A 17,634-nucleotide genomic window follows, 5' to 3' on the forward strand; every position below is an offset into this window, starting at 1 on the left:
ACCGAAATTAATCAAGATAAGCTTAAACTTAACATTCCCTCTGGCATGTAAGGAATGGGCAGTTTTCACGTGAGAAAATGGAGCAATTATACAAATGGTTTGTTCGGTGTGTTTACATGTACAGCGCGTGAATGTGCCTGTATTGTTTTTGACTCCAAAAGCCAGATGTACCTGATGAAAGCAATTTGCTTTCTGTGATCTGTGGAATCCGTCGAGAGGTGAAAGGTGGAGCAGCTTCATATTTGTAGTACGCACCAGCCTGTGCTCAGGTGTCGTGACTCAGCCTGATCCCACGCTGCTTAGCGGGTCAGCGCGAGGCCGCGTCTGCATTCTGTCTGACAGAGCTGTTGTGTTGCTGCATTGCATGAGTGCACTGGAGGATGCTGCTGGGCGACCACTCACCACAGAGCCTCTGTCACCAGTTTGAACAGCAGATAGGGAGAGAGAGAGAGCTGCAGCCACTCACCTCTGAAACATTACATTATATAACATTATATTACATTTCATTTAGCTGACGCTTTTATCCAAAGCGACTTACAATTAGGGGTGGGAATTGGCAAAAATGTGACGATTCAATAGTATTGTGATATTTGGGCCACGATTCAATGGTATTGCGATTCTGCGATATATTGCGATACTGCAAGTATTGCGATTCGATTCTGCGATTTATTGTGATTCATGTCCCCCATATTATTCAAAGGCATTACAAAAAATGAGGAAAATAAGACTGCTCAACTCACTTCAAATGTCACATTTAGTTCTGTGAACAACATTGTCTTCTACACATTAACTGAAGTGCAAAAACTGTCCTTGAACATTCAGGACACAGGACCTTTGTAATTATTTTCTGAATAGGAGACCTCTCACATGAACACTTAGCTCAATCATATAAATAAGAGTAACCTAGAGCTTCAATCAAATTGAGACCTGCAAGGTCATGACCCAAAATGTTAAATTCATTTGGGAATATTGGCATTTTTGTTCAGAAAAAGGAGTTGGTCAACAAGCTCAGATGTTAAAGTGCTCCTCTGGGCCGTTACTATATCTCCTGCAGTGGAGAACATCCTTTCCGCATACACACTAGGTATCTTTTAAACTCTGAAACTCTCCTCGTCATGATTTGCCAGCCAGGGGCTGTTACATATATAATTGTAAATATTGCAATACTTTGTGCTACATCACGATATAATCGCGGGTGCAAAATATCGCGATACTAAACAGAATCGATTTTTTCCCCCACCACTACTTACAATAAGTGCATTCAACCCCGAGGGCACATACCAAGAACAACAAGAATCAAGAAAGTACAAGTTCTTCAAAAATAAAGCAAAACTACAAAATGCTATAAGTAAGTGCCATTTAAGTGCTACTAAATTGTTAGTTTCAAAAATTGTTAGTTTTTTTTTCAAATTTTTTTTTTATTCAAGGTATAGTCTGAAGAGGTGTGTTTTTAGTTTGCGGCGGAAGATGTGTAAACTTTCTGATGTCCGGATGTCGATTGGGAGCTCATTCCACCATTTAGGAGCCAGAACAGCAAACAGTCGTGATTTTGATGAGTGTAGTGAGCGCAGTGAACGGGCTGGGGTGTAGAGTTTGACCATGTCCTGGATGTAGACTGGACCGGATCCTTTCAGGGCACGGTACCCAAGTACTAATGTTTTGAAGCGGATGCAGGCGGCCACTGGCAGCCAGTGAAGGGAGCGGAAACCTTTTGCTCTCGCTAGGATCGGATGAGAACAAAGTCGGAGGGACAGACGGGCGGACACCGTGTGTTATGATGGATGTTTGCTGTTCACCCAGGCAAGGGAGGAGAGATCATCCAGATGGCTTCGGCAATAAGTGTCACTTATCAGCCAAAAAGCAGAGCCTGAAGTGACGTAAACTAATGAACTGCCTGTTAAGTGCTCTCCATCGCAGGCTGAGATGCAGATAAGTTTCTGACACACCTCAGAGAGGATTAGTGTTCAGGCACCTGAGAGATATTGACGTGTTTTGATCATCTCGGTGGAGGAACACGCTCTTGAGTTGACCTTCAACGAGTCAGACCCCCTCCCTTCCTCACACCCTCCCCCCAAAACACAAACACACACAGACAAATCCTCCGCCTCACACTTATGGGAATAATCGTGAGGCGTTGATGTTGTCTGAGACGACCAAATCGGGACATGCAGCAGCAGCAGTTTCCCGAGGTAATAGATTCATTACCAGGAAACCCCGGTGATGTTTTCCACATGGCCCCTCTCTCAGCCTTTATGATCTGCGTATCACGTTTCTTTATTTGAACTGACATTTTGACCCTCACCCCCCCGAACCTCACCTTAAATAGCCATAGTGTCAGTTGCTTATTACTTGACGGACTGTGTTGTAAAGAAATACCGAGCAACACTTAATGGTTGCCAAATGTGCTCAGCAAGCAACTCACATGGAACTTTCACTTCTCTGGATCGGGTGGGAGATGGGAAGCGACCTGGGCGGGGGGGGATCGGGGGGGAACTGTTTGGCTAGCAGGTGGCCTGTCCCGATCCGGCATCACCTCCGAAACGTCCCGTGTCACATCCTCTCGCTGTGGCATGTGCTACCCAATGGGCGCTGGTTGATAGTGAGTGGTGTGTACAGGCGGATGGAAAAATGACTGCCAGTCACCCGGGCAGTCGGGGGGGCGGGAGGGTGGGAGGGCGGGCAGGGGGGCGAGAGGCTGAGCGATGTATGTTCCATTGTGCACCGGTGGCAGTGACGGACGTCTACAAGCTCCCCTCTGATGGTGGAAGTGGCTCCAGTCACATCAATCACTCCCACCGTGGAGCGGCCCACTTTCACTCCGGCTCAGCAGCTCTACTGGTTCTTTTCTTTTTTCTTCTTCTTCCTCATCTCTCACTCGAAAAGGAGGAAATCTTTTGTGTCTATTTAAACGGAAGTTATTGTCTAATAATAGCAAATTCCTCTGGGGTTGTGTTGTGTGGTTCTCAAGGTGTGATCTGTACAGTTTGGGTTCTTCATCAGTCTCATTCATCCAGACTCATAGTTTATAATCCATAACTCAACCTGCATCAAGGTCCCACAAAGACCCATAAAGTATGCTTGTGTGTTTCTGTGCATTTCATGTGTTTGTGTGTTTCTGTGCATCTCATGTTTTTGTGTGTTTCTGTGCATCTAATGTTTTTGTGTGTTTCTCTGCATCTCATGTTTTTGCGTGTGTTTCTGTGCATCTCATGTGTTTGTGTGTTTCTGTGCATCTCATGTTTGTGTGTGTTTCTGTGCATCTCATGTGTTTCTGTGCATCTCATGTTGTTGTGTGTTTCTGTGCATGTCATGTGTTTGTGTGTTTCTGTGCATCTCATGTTTTTGTGTGTTTCTGTGCATCTCGTGTTGTTGTGTGTTTCTGTGCATCTCATGTTTGTGTGTTTCTGTGCATCTCATGTTTTTGTGTGTGTCCCGTGCATCTCATGTTTTTGTGTGTTTCTGTGCATCTCATGTGTGTTTCTGTGCATCTCATGTGTTTGTGTGTTTCTGTGCATCTCATGTTTTTGTGTGTGTTTCTGTGCATCTCATTTGTTTGTGTGTTTCTGTGCATCTCATGTTTGTGTGTGTGTTTCTGTGCATCTCATGTGTTTGTGTGTTTCTGTGCATCTCATGTGTTTGTGTGTTTCTGTGCATCTCATGTTTGTGTGTGTGTTTCTGTGCATCTCATGTGTTTGTGTGTTTCTGTGCATCTCATGTGTTTGTGTGTTTCTGTGCATCTCATGTTTTTGTGTGTGTTTCTGTGCATCTCATGTGTTTGTGTGTTTCTGTGCATCTCATGTTTGTGTGTGTGTTTCTGTGCATCTCATGTGTTTGTGTGTTTCTGTGCATCTTATGTTTTTGTGTGTTTCTGTGCATCTCATGTGTTTGTGTGTCTCTGTGCATCTGATGTTTATGTGTGTTTCTCTGTGCATCTCATGTTTTTGTGTGTTTCTGTGCATCTCATGTTTTTGTGTGTGTTTCTGTGCATCTCATGTGTTTGTGTGTTTCTGTGCATCTCATGTTTTTGTGTGTGTTTCTGTGCATCTCATGTTTTTGTGTGTTTCTGTGCATCTCATGTGTTTGTGTGTTTCTGTGCATCTCATGTTTTTGTGTGTTTCTGTGTATCTCGTGTTGTTGTGTGTTTCTGTGCATCTCATGTTTGTGTGTCTCTGTGCATCTCATGTGTTGTGTGTGCGTGTGTGTGTGCATACACATGCTTTTTTGCTTTTGTTTCCAGCACAATAACATCTGAGAGCTGGACGTCACTCCAGGTTAACGTTTGTGCAGTGGGGGGGGCCTGCGTCTGGAAATGGGAATGGTTAACTGAAGCATGTTAATAGGAAAAGGCTTGTCTCTTCCATACTAACACTTGGATGACTCTGCAGGCTGAGGGGGGGGAGGGAAGGGGGAGAACCAAGGCGGATTTGGAGTGCACCCTTTTCCCTTTCGCCTCCCCCCACCCGCCCTCCCTCCTCCTCCTCCTCCTCGGTGGGCACGGCTGAGTTAGGATTTGCTTGCATTGTCAAGTAACGCATTGACCCATCACTTTGATGCATATTGATTGTGACAGCCGCTCTCTCACTCTCTCACTCTCTCTCTCTCCCTCTCTCCTTCTCCCCTCTCTCTTCTCCCCTCTCTCTCTCTCTCTCCCGCAGGCCACGGAGGCACAGATCCAGAGCTGTGGACAGACGCCATCTCAGTTGCTCATTGAGCCACATCCTCCACGCAGCTCCGCCATGCACCTGGTGAGAGCGATGGGAACACTGGGAGAAAGATTCCGAATCGGCTCGAGAAGGAGATTCTCTATTTCTTCTTCACCTCCATTTCCTTCAATCCGCTCCTTTTATAAGAGACGATAAATATTTCAGGAGTCTCGCCTCATTTAGGTCAGACTGGTAAAAAAATAACAACAGGATTTTTTCCGAGGCCAGTTGTCTGCTCCTGCCTGCTGGCGGCTGTGGTGTTAAGGGAAGAGTGCTCCCTACTGGCCTGCTGCTAGCTTCCCTCTCTTCTCTCTCTAATCCATGTAATAGCCACGGCCCAGCCCTCATTATCCCCACATGCTTCTCTCTATGTCTCTCTCTCCCTACAAGAAAGTTTGCCAGGCAGATCCCTCCGAGACCTTTTAGTTCAATTTTCTCTACTTTTCTGCAACAGATGTGAATGTTTTTTCATCCACTTCTGTCAGAAGCCTCCAGTGTTAAGGATGAGAGTTGAAGCTGGTTCTCTCCCAGTGTTGTCAGAGTCACTGGCTCCTCCACGGCTTTCTACACATCTAGCTCAAGCTTGAGATGAAATTTACAGATGGAAAGCAGTGGAAAAAAAGAAAGAAAAGAAAGTTACTTCCTGATACGTGTTTGATGTGTGCTCCGTCTCATATGAACAACCTACTCCATCCCAGTCATTCACATCTCACCCATGTTTGACCAACCCCTGGTCTGACTGTACAGTCCGGAGGCCACAGTGCATGAAACCCTCCTCTGTGTCTGATCTAGGGCTGCAAAATCCCGGGAATATTCAAAGTTGGAAACTTTCCATGGGAATTAACGGGAATATACGGGAATTAACGGGAATAAACTTGAAATGTTGTTGGTAATTTATACTAACTGTATTTACCTTGTCATATACAGACATAAATATAAACATTTTGTTGTGTCATAGGCTGATTTGAGCCCTAAGGAAACTTTGGGCACTTGACTATATGCTTCTGCATCGTTGTGTCATTCTTAACATAGGTCTTTGCAAAGTATTTGCAAATGTACACAGCCTTTCCTTCTACATTGGATGGGGTGAAATGCCTCCACACATGAGATAGTGCACGTGGCATTGTTCTGTAGAATAAGATGAGAAAAAAGTTTGTAAAAAAAACACTAATGCAATGCCAGAGATATAAATTGTTAGCCAAACAATTGGAATCGTCTGTACTCATATTTTACAATTGATGGATAAATTAATGGAAATAGGCTAGATGAACAGATGAACAATCCTCAATAAGCATGCTAATATATTTTCCCAGTGATATCATGGAAACTTACCTGACTAGTCCGTCACACTACAGCAGGCCTCAGTAGCCCTGCTGTAGAGTGAAGGATGCTGGGAGTTATCTGTGCATGTGATGGAAGAATGCACAGTGGAGGGTTGAAATTCAACGTGCAGTGTGTGCTGTATTCCATACATCTTTAAAATAGAGTTTTGAATGATGTTTTTATTGCTCAGCGTTTAATTGCATATTTTTTTTTTTTTTTTTTCAAAATTCCCGAGTTAAACTTTCCATGTATTTACCGGAAACTTTCCCCCCCTTTGCAACCCTAGTCTGATCCCACTTTTTTCCTCCAACCTCCTCGATAATTAGCTCTTTCCATTATTTTTCTCCCCCATCTTTTCCTCTTTTCCACCCTCACCATCCTGCTCCTCTTCCTCTTCCTCGTCCTCTCTCCTCGTACCACCTGCTCCTCCTCTCCACCATCACACATCCCTCCATCCGTCCCCACGCTCCCCTTCTCTCTCTCCTCTACTCAACAGTGTTTCCTTCCACAGAGTCCTCTCATGTTCAAGGACCAGATGCAGCAGGACGTCATCATGGTGCTGAAGTTCCCGTCCAACTCCCCGGTGACCCACGTGGCCGCCAACACCCTGCCCCATCTGATCGTCCCCGCCGTGGTCACCGTCACCTGCAGCCGCCTGTTCGCTGTCAACCGATGGCACAACACCGTGGGTGAGTGGCGCTCTCTGAACGTGGCCGGTGATGCGTTCAAACAAACACACATGTTGCCGGAGAACTCCCACAGCAGTGGCCGAGCTCACAGACCTGCTCACTGCTCCTAATAGAGCTGTAGCCGGGCAGCTAGGCGAGAGGCTAGCACCTCTCAGGTGAGCCGAGCACGAGTGTTTCCACATGTTCCCTTTTCAGACATGTGTGAACAACATTACCCACAGAGCCCCCCCGTCCCCCCCTCTGAGAGCCGGCCTCACCTCAGGGTCAGAGGGCCAAAGCAATGGTTACGAGGAAATTAGGCCGCAACTGCACCACATTCTCCTCACACGTCTCCATCTGTCACTATAGAAACACACCGAGCTCGGGACCAAAGCGTCCGCACTGTGTGGCTGCTCCGGCTGCTCCGGCTGCTCCGGCACTAACGACCACAGCTGCACAACCCTTGCCATCCTGTCGCAGAGGAAGGGAAATGTGGTTTGGCTTTTTCAAAATAATGAAGATAATAAGGCCTCGGCGTTTTCGAGGCATGTTGCTATTTTGGAAACTGGCTCCGGAAAAACTCGCTCTCATGAATAAGAATGTCTCCATTCAGTTTGACAATTTGGAGAAGGAGAAAAAAAATAACCTGTAAGACAGATGGAAATCTTTCTTTCTGATGGACCTCCAAGACTTCCATCTCCTGTTAGAGGTTATGAATGTAGTAGGCTCTGAGAAATGGAACAGAGGTGTGTGTGTGTGTGTGTGTGTGTGTGTGTGTGTGTGTGTGTGTGTGTGTGTGTGTGTGTGTGTGTGTGTGTGTGTGTGTGTGTGTGTGTGTGTACTTGTCCTTTTATAGTCATGAGTTTCCAATTTTTGTTCAATAACATCATTGAGAGGACATTTTTATGTTGTGAGGACATTTTGGCTGGTCCACACTGGTAGTTTGAGGGTAAATACTTCCTTGTGTGTGTGTGTGTCTGTGTGTGATTGTGTGTGATTGTGTGTTTGCTGAGGTTAGAAACAGAACCAATGATACATTTCCTGATGCCTCTCTGTTTGACTCCAGGTCTCCGGGGAGCACCAGGCTACTCTCTGGAGCAGGCCCATCACTTACCCATAGAGATGGATTCTCTGGTCGGTGAGTAAACTTCATCCGTTTGTATTGAAACTGCAACATCGAACTAACAAAATAAAATAGTAGCTTAATAAATAGCTTTGCTCAGGTATTGACATGTGTTCTGTTCTTTCCCCCTCTGAAATAGCCAACAGCACTGGAAGCAACAAGCGTCAGATCACAGACCTGGTGGACCAGAGCATCCAAATCACCACACACTGTTTTGTGGTGACAGCTGACAACCGTTACATCCTGGTGTGTGGCTTCTGGGACAAGAGCTTCCGTGTGTACTCCTCCGAGACAGGTAGGTTACAGTGTAAACTCTGTTTCCTATAGAGGAGTGCGCTGATGTGTGCAGGGCTGAGTGCCGTGGTGGAGATAATACTGTATTGTCACTGCTGACAAGCCTTGTACGAAAAAGAGGATGACTATACTACAGTACAGTAGAAGTTACTGCTGAGTGACAATATCTATATATTTTGCTTATTTTAATGATTCCAAACTTGAGGAATGACCCTGAGGAAACTTATATAATGAGGGAGATCACAAGGAAAAGTTTTTTTTATTAAATATTCCTTGAGTGTTTGTTTTTCTCTCATTTAACTTCACTTGACCTCTTTTGGCCTTTTTTTAATAATCCTTCAAATGAAACAAATTGAGTCAGAAAAATCCCTCTAGTGGGTTGAACTCACTCAACCATGAGACCAGAATCTCATGGCAAAGTAGACATTGTTTAATTTTAAGAAGCCACAAGCCAATATGACTGGGAACCACTGGTTTCAAATGATAATATGTATTCTCCAAATTATATATTATTCCCTTTGCTACTGTCAGCAGGTTCTGAAATCACTACCTACAGTCGTTTTTTGTATTTCAGCTTATTGCCTATATTTTTCACACAAACTGAAATGGTGTATGTACCCGTATCCTCTTTAGGGAAGTTGACCCAGATCGTCTTCGGCCACTGGGATGTGGTGACGTGTCTGGCCCGGTCAGAGTCTTACATCGGAGGAGACTGCTACATCGTCTCCGGGTCCAGGGACGCGACCCTGCTGCTGTGGTACTGGAGCGGCCGGCACCATATCATCGGTGATAACCCCAGTAACAGTAAGTTAGCATGCATACACACACACACACACACACACACACACACACCTACACACACACACGGATAATATATACAGTAGCACGTGTACTACCCTGTAAACGAAGTAACAGGAATCCTTTTACACTACAGTTTCACCTTTGAAATATATTCTTTTGTTTGTAGAAGTTAAACCTAAAAAATAGTACATAAGCAAAAAATTGTATTTTCGTTTCTTTTTAGTTTTTTACAGCATTGGAGACAAAAATCTTTTCTTAAGCCTATAAAATGAAATTCTAACCAAGAAATCAGATGAGAACTTATTTGTTTTATGTTATTACTTCCACCAGGGAGGTAATTTATCTGATTTCTGTTTGTTTGTTTGTGAGCAGAATTATGCAAAAAAACTACTAAACCAATTTCCAGTAAACTTTGTGGAAGGGTGGGGCTTCACCCAAGAAAGATTACATAAAATTGTGGTGCAGATCCAAATCAGGGGGTGGACTCATGAAAAAATTATTTCTCTTTCTTTAAAGTGTGTCAACCAATTCCTTTATTTATCAGATAATAATTAATGGATCTTGATGGAAAAAAGGTCTGGCATTTGTAAGGGACTTATCTTTATGAGTGTGTGTAATTAGGTTCAGATCCAACATTGAAGAAGAGGACTCTTGATGTCTTGCCTTTTTAAAAAGCTTGACCCCCGTGTGAGATCTGTGCTGCTCCTCTCACTTAAGTCTCTGATTCTCACTGATTGTCTGTGTTCAAAACAATCCGTCAGGGTCAGGAACACGTGAAGCAAGGAGGCCCATATATGGAGTGAAGCGGAAAAAAAACAAAAGATGAGGACGATGAGAGTCTGTTTTTTTTTAAAATTTATTTCTGGGTGACGATACAAAGCGAGTGTGTGCGCGAGAAAATCTTGTGTTTCCAATTGTCACAGATTTTAGGAGCTGCAGATTAGTCGCGAGTGTTCTCTAATTAACTTCACTGAGGCTCCGACAGTTAATTAAGAATTTCAGCATGGTTGCCTCCAATTAGCGAGGGGCAATCGCACTTGTGTTTTCTGCAGCAGGAAAAAGAATTCCCCTGGTGTTCACGCTGCATCGTCAGCGGACAAAAGAGGAGGGAGAGGTCCATCACCTCATCTTTAAAAACAAAAGATAAGAAGTGATTGCACCGGATCAAATCGTCTCTTATCAATATCTCATCGATGTGTCACGATGGCAGAATCCAATGTGCCAGGGACGTGGGGGTGTGTAGCTGTGCAGGAACAGGAGAATGACTCAGAAAGAAAACATTGTGTCTGCTTGACACAGCTTTATTCAAATTCGCCTTCATATCAGTCATGTTCAAATATAGACCGGCCCTCAGGGATGAACTACTTCCACCATTTTTTATATATCTTCACACTTGAAGCGCTCACGTTAATGTCACAAAGTCGGTAGCACCAAACTCCTCTTTATTCTCTCACTTACGGCCTTTTTAATTGAACAATCTTCTCCAGGAGTCTCATCCTGGTGATTTCATGCCTGTTATATTTTCTTTTTTTTTTACTCATATATGTTTATTAGTTTTCCAACAGGTAATACAACACAAAACAAAACAAACACAAGACAAACATTTGGCTCACACACATATTCAAATCCATACAGGCAGAAGATTCAGGGGTCACGTCCTATACAAGGAAGAAACAATTAAAAACAGATAAGTAAAATAAAAGTATACAGAAATAAAAGTAAATCGATTAAATGGTGAAACAGAGTGCCTCTTTTGAGACAGAGCATTCTGAGCTATGGTACAAACCCTCTTGTGAGAATGGTGGAAACATTCAGACCAACATATGACAGAAAGGGTTCCCATGTTTTACGAAAGGCCTCATCATTGCTGTGAAGTTTACATGTCAAATGGTCCAACACTGCATATTCAAAAACAACCCTTTGCCACTGAGCCTTAGATGGAGCTTTATCTGTTTTCCAATTCAAAATAATACACTTTCTAGCACAAAAAGCAAGTGTCTGATAACCTGTTATATTTTCTATAAGGGCCGGATGAAGGTTGTGTGAATATGCAGCAGCTTCCTGCCGGATGGTTCCTCCCTTCGTCCCGCAGACGCCGCCGTGCCCAAGAAATTGATTCCACCCGTGCCCCCAAAAGGCTGCACGTGTCTTAAATGTCTAATAATTAAAATAACTTCCAGCTCAATCACGGCCCTGCCTCTCACACTCGGCCCATCACACCGGTGCCAGGGGATATTTGCAGCGGGTAATTGTGGCGGCTGAATCCTGCTCGTCCCCCAGGGCTCTGAGCGGGTGGGTGGGGGGGCACGCTGTTCCAGGGGTGATTGAATCCTTTGTCGGGTAGGTGAGCTGCACGAGGTCCCTTTTTCTCCCAGGAGGCTTTTTCTGACACTTGTCCTATTCAGCCCCCCTGACAGCGCTGCTCAGGTCCTGGTCTCTGAGGGACCGGGGCGGCATCGATCACAGCCCCGGCTCGCTGACTGGACCTGCTGCAGCTGCAGAGGGGGGGGGGGGGGCAGCGAGCCGGAGGAGGAGATGATGGGGGCGAGAGGGAATAATAGAGGAGGAGACAAGTCGGACACATGTCCACATCATCCATTAGGACGTTACAGTCCAGGAGGAGGAGAGAGAAACTTTCACTAAATTGGGTGAACTTGGGGAAACTTGTGGAAACCAACAGTCAGATAGTGTTAATCCACTGCTTCAGTTTCCATCAAGTGCTTTAATTAGGGCCCGAGCACTGATCAAAGGTCAGGTGAGGCCCTATTGAAATTGTAAGGATTAGTATTATTATTATTATTATTATTCGGGCAAATGAATCGGCTTTTTGAGGGCTTTACCATGCTCAAATTCTTACCAATATTTGCAGAAAGTTAGAAAGCGGTGAAAATTTACGTATTCTGGAGGAATTTTCAATGGGCGTCGCAAAATGGTGCCCCCCCGAGACTCCTGGAACGTGTTCACATTGACCGGTCTTCACAAAAATCCATACACAGGTGTATCATGACCAGACAAACAAAAAAGTATTTAGGTGCAATTGGAAAAACACAACAGGAAGCCTGCTATTTTGCATTTAGTGACCATTTTGGCCATATTCCACTTTTTTACTTTGACGTACTTGTACTTGTTGTAGTATTTTTTGTAAAGGATAGGATGAGAAATGTATCCCTCAATATTCTGGTTCCAGGAACTATCAACTCAGTGGTGGGTCTGTTTGGACAGAGGAGGAGGAACTTGAACTTTTCTATCCCTTATTTTAATAGGTATTTGTTTTGAATGCTTTCTTAGAAAAGGAGAAAATATATTAAATCTACCTACTTATTCCACAAATGTTTGTCTGTCTTCCACGAAATGAGCCAACAAACAAAAACAGCCTGAAAACTGATTGATTGATGTGTTTTATATGTTATATATTTATTATTATTATTATTATTATTCAGGCAAATGAATTGGCTTTTTGAGGGCTTTACCATGCTCAAATTCTTACCAAAATTTGCAGAAAGTTAGAAAGTGGTGAAAATTTACGTATTCTGGAGGAATTTTCAATGGCCGTCGCAAAATGGCTCAACGGTGCCCCCCCGAGACCCCTGGAACGTGTTCACATTGACCGGTCTTCACAAAAATCCATACACAGGTGTATCATGACCAGACAAACAAAAAAGTCTTGAGGTGCAATTGGAAAAACACAACAGGAAGCCTGCTATTTTGCATTTAGTGGGCATTTTGGCCATATTCCACATTTTTACTTTGATGTACTTGTACCAGGGCTTTCATTTGAGTTTGAGGTTACTATTGGGCTGAAAGATGATCAATATGCTAACGACCCACATAATTAACAGTGTTTTATACACATATAAAACCACTATTTCATCATTATACTGATATCTGTATCTGTATTTGTGGTTTAAAAACAGACATATTAATTTAGTGGGTTCAACTCTCCCCTTAAAAATGCTGCTGTCGATTGATTGATTGATGAAAAGAGAAGTAACTCTCCCTGTGGTGTTTGGGGAAAAAGGCGTTACTCGTCGTGACCAGAGCACCAACAGCATTTCACAAACCCCCCCCCCCCCCCCCCCCCCCCCCCCAGCTTTCCTACTTGACACGCTGGTTGTGGCAGTACTGGAGGTCGGCTCCAGGTGTCTCGTCCCGCCCCTCACTAACCTCTCCCCGGGCCGTCATCAATCATGTGACGCACGCGATGAAGTCAAGTGGCTCAGGCGGCCGTGAGTGGGCATCCCCACATTTACATGACAATCAGAGGGACCTCCCTGCTGGCAGATGTGTGTCACCATCACCCTGCTTGTGTCCATATGATTTTTATTGCCTAATGAAGGTTTGTTGGTTTAGACAAATGAAAATGCAGCGTTTAAAATGGTATAAAAAAAGCTTTCAGGTGCAGATCATATATTAAAGTATTTTATTCCATGATGTTTTGTATCTGTCGTCTTTCAGCCGACTACCCAGCTCCACGAGCCGTCCTGACGGGTCACGACCAGGAAGTTGTGTGTGTGGCCGTCTGTGCAGAGCTGGGTCTGGTCATCAGCGGAGCCAAAGGTCAGTGTGTGTGTGTCTGAGAGGGGCTACATACCCCACAATCCCACATTTTAACTTCTACATTACAACTGGACGTCCTCACTCTCTGTTTGAATGTGTTTGGGTTTGGCAGAGGGTCCGTGTCTGGTCCACACCATCACCGGGGACCTGCTGCGGGCGCTGGAGGGGCCGGACCACTACCAGCGGGCGCGGCTCATCTCGGTGTCCAGCGAGGGCCACTGCATCATCTACTACGAGAGGGGCCGCTTCTGCAACTTCAGCATTAATGGAAAGCTGCTGGCACAGATGGAGGTCAACGATTCCACCAGGGTGAGCTCACATCGTTACACCAGTAAACTCCAGGTAGCATGTGGATCTTGGAGTTCACACCTGGATCCGCCCCTTTGTCCAGATCTGCTACAGAACCTAATGGGTCCTCCTTTGGGTCATGTCCGACTTTCCTGGAGTCAGTTCAGTAGTTTTTGTGTGATCCTGCTAAATGTCACAGAGAAAAACTGCCTGTCTATTCAGACACTGACTCTTCAACACTTTAAAGTTCACAGATAGTGATTGGTTTGATGTTTTCATGAGCCTGAATAGAAAAGTAAACCCCAAAATTGGACTAATGCTCCACAGTCTGTTACTTTCCATCACCTGGATGAAGAGTAAACCTCATTAATAAGCAATCATACAATCGCTTATCTTGAATCTATACGAAGCTGTAGCTGCATCTCACTGTTTTCTCTGTGAAATTCTCCTTTCAGGCGATTCTCCTGAGCAGCGACGGCCACAACCTGGTGACCGGGGGGGACAGCGGCGTGGTGGAGGTGTGGCAGGCGTGTGATTTCAAGCAGCTCTACGTCTACCCGGGCTGTGACGCCGGCGTCCGGGCCATGGACCTATCACACGATCAAAGGTCAGAGCAGGCGGGCGCGTGGTCATTAACGGTATCACCGAACCAGTGAGAATGTAAACAGATCATCATCATGTCTCCAGCTCATCATCTACTGTTTAAACGAGGTGGATCCAGGTTTTACACATCATCCCTTATTGGATAATGAGGTTTAGATGAAGAAAAGCAAACAAAGACATAAGATCTGCAGGAAAATGTGTTGAATCGAAATGATTTGTATATTTTAGTCTGATAAGATTGAGACAGAGAGTTGGTCTCCACAGAATCGACTGCGTGGGCTCACATGGGAACATGCATGTCTGTGTGTGTGTGTGTGTGTGTGTGTGTGTGTGTGTGTGTGTGTGTGTGTGTGTGTGTGTGTGTGTGTGTGTGTGTGTGGGTTGAGGTAAAAAGCCTCACGCTGCCTGTGTTTTGTGGTTGTCAGTGTGTATTTCAGTTAGTGGGATATCCACCGTCCTTTTCTCTTTCAATAGACCCTACAGTTGCCATAGAGACCAAAAAAATTACAGGAGTATCTTCTGAAAATAAAACTATGTTGGATAAATAGACTCGTGCACATGGACACAATGCTATCGGCAGGTCGGCTGCATTTGTTTTTGTTCCCACCTCGATGTTCTCGTTCTGAATAATACGTCCGGAGTCACGATAGGTCGCCCGATGGCGGTGGCGGGGGGGGCAGAGTTCGCTCTGGGGCTCTGAGCGTGATGTCATCATGTGACCCTGGCAGCCACGAGAGGTTAGAGGGTCTGAACATTGAGGCTGAACGTCACTGCCACCGGCCAAATGCTCCTCAGACCCCAAAACAAAGCTGCCATTTTTTAAATAAGACTAAAAGCACAACCTGAAATATGAAATCACAGGGTATTTTTTTACATTTCTTTGAAAATCTCTTAACAAACCCCTTCAATATAATATTTTAGGATCCCCTCGATTCATTTATTGGCCCTTTTCCTCGATATGTTGACATTAGGTAGAACACAAGGGAGCCTGCTCGGTTCCAGAGGGGGGGGGGGGGCCTTCTGCTGCAGCTCTGTTCATTGTGCTGCAGCATTTAAGCCCTCGGGCCGTAGCAGTATAAGACGACCCTGTGAAATCAGCTGCTTTTCCTACATACCAGCCGGCCGTGGACACAAGGGCAGAGGGGTCGCAGGAAGACACTGGGACTCAATGGTCCACTTCAGTTGTCACGGAAACCCGGTGATTTACTGTCACTGCCCCCGATCGGCGCCTGTGCTCATTTCATGGACATTTTAACAAAACATTCACGTGCGTGGAAACAATCTTTGGGTTTTAACTGTGGTTTTCAATTTTTTCCTGTTTCACGAAGTTTGTAATATTTGCCTGAAACTGGGATTTGATTTAGATTTTTGTTTTCTCTGCAGGACTTTGATCACGGGGATGGCGTCCGGCAGTATCGTGGCGTTTAACATAGATTTCAACCGGTGGCACTACGAGCATCAGAACCGCTACTGAGGAAACACACAGCGAGGGGGGGGGCGAGTGTGCAGAGAGGAACAGCGACAGCCAGGGGGCGGACCACAGAGCCCAGAGGTGTTCCACTGGTTTGGACAGTATCTGCACGGTGAAGATGATGAAGAACAAAGTGTGCTCCCGTCAACTTGTTGCCATTTGTCTGTTTTCTTAACAATCCCAACACGTCTCTGTGGGTTTCACCTGAGCAGCAGCTGAACGGAGCCGAACTCACCTGCTGTGGAAGAGGAGGAGACACTGAGATCAACTCTGGTTCAAAAAAAGAAACGACACAGTTTAAGCTTCGAAACAGACCTGGATGTACGATTTAAAGTTCCTGTATCAAACTGTGAAAAACTAAAAATGTATCTCCTGTTCAAAACATTTATACAACATTTGTATGACGGATACATGTCTCACTTTTTCTAGCGACATAAATATAAAGTGTAAATATGGACAGTGTAAAGATCTAAATGCTGTTAGTCTGTAGCCTTCATGTTCTAAACCTCTCAGTCACGTGACCCATGTGTAAATGTTCAAGATGGCGTCATTGCACTGCAGACGTTAGTGACGCGTGTGTACGGCCATCGTCTTCTCTCTGTTCTGAACACTGGTCCGATGTGCAAACGTGAAAAAAACTACGTTCATTGTTAATTTGTTGTTTGATCGTCTAAATGGAAGAAAAGTCTAATTCAGTGTGAGTCTGTCGTGAAGTCTTTGTTTTTGATTTCCACGTCAACAGAAATGATCAGTTGTGATATTCCCATACTTACTTTAAATTAAGGACTAATTCAAAGGATTAAATTGACTTTCAAATCGTAAACTGATTCAAGTGGAAACAGTTGTATCAGAAAAATCCCATCCAGAGGATTAAAGAACTGGATTCTAGGAATGTTTCTCAACATGTCAGACATTATTTTAAGAAAAAGTGCAATTTTTAAGAGATTCTACAATTGTTTGTCCGCGAACATTAATATTCTTACTTTTGCATCTCAACACTTTTTCAGTTTTTGCCCATTTTTGCACAAAACATGAGCTCGTTAATTTAAAGTTTCTGTGAAGTCCTCATCCTGCTGTGACACCATGTATTGTTAAGCAATATAACGTCTGATGAAGGTTTTCAGCTGTTTGACGATGAGATGATCTGATGATGAGCAGTGGAATGTTCCAAAAAGTGACAGTGAGCTATTTTTGGTGAGATGAAAAAACGATTGTTTCTGTATTTACGAGAAGTCGGTCGCCGTGAGCCGACGATTTAAAGTGAACAAAAATATGCAAATGATTTTGAGTTTGCATTCTTCTTCTCTGTTGGTGTGTCAGGACAAACGCCGGACCCGGAGCCGAGGTCGTGCATGCATCAGGTTTACTTTGCTCTTCATTACTGTGAATTTATCTGTTTGACAATTTGTGTATTTGATTTTATTTAAGATTTTAAGATTTTTTCCACATAATTTCTGCTTATGTGATAAATCAAATTGAAGAACTAAATTGAACTGCTGTCATTTCTTGTGTTTTTTTTAATACAAATGAATAAACACACGAGTCTCAGGAGTTTTATTTGTTAAGTTTACGTCCTCTTAAGGATGCATGTAGTCATTTAATCTCCATAATAAAAGGATGAATAACTATAGGTCAGTAAATTAATGATATACAAAGTGGAACTGAAGACCTGCTCATTGTTTGATTATACTGCCATCTGCTGTGTGGCCTGGTTACTGCAGTCTGCTCCACTGACTCACATTCTTTTGTGTGTCTTTGTCTGAACTTTGTAATTTTCCCCTTAGGAATTGAAAATAAGTGAAT

At 44.2% G+C, this 17,634-nt stretch overlaps 1 protein-coding gene across 1 annotated transcript in view; it reads left to right on the forward strand.

The window, feature by feature from the left end:
• Positions 1–17,051, forward strand: part of LOC133003401 (neurobeachin-like) — a 187,641-nt gene extending 170,590 nt beyond the window's left edge. The window contains exons 49-57 of the mRNA XM_061073124.1: positions 4,656–4,745; positions 6,538–6,715; positions 7,761–7,832; positions 7,957–8,112; positions 8,745–8,915; positions 13,368–13,469; positions 13,582–13,778; positions 14,213–14,364; positions 15,744–17,051. Of these exons, the coding sequence (XP_060929107.1) occupies positions 4,656–4,745; positions 6,538–6,715; positions 7,761–7,832; positions 7,957–8,112; positions 8,745–8,915; positions 13,368–13,469; positions 13,582–13,778; positions 14,213–14,364; positions 15,744–15,834 (1,209 nt within the window). The 3' untranslated portion in view covers positions 15,835–17,051. The remainder of the gene's footprint in view (positions 1–4,655; positions 4,746–6,537; positions 6,716–7,760; positions 7,833–7,956; positions 8,113–8,744; positions 8,916–13,367; positions 13,470–13,581; positions 13,779–14,212; positions 14,365–15,743) is intronic.
• Positions 17,052–17,634: the final 583 nt, after the last annotated feature.

Source organism: Limanda limanda, chromosome 6 (genome assembly GCF_963576545.1).
Source record: "Limanda limanda chromosome 6, fLimLim1.1, whole genome shotgun sequence".
In the NCBI taxonomy this organism is placed as follows: domain Eukaryota; kingdom Metazoa; phylum Chordata; class Actinopteri; order Pleuronectiformes; family Pleuronectidae; genus Limanda; species Limanda limanda.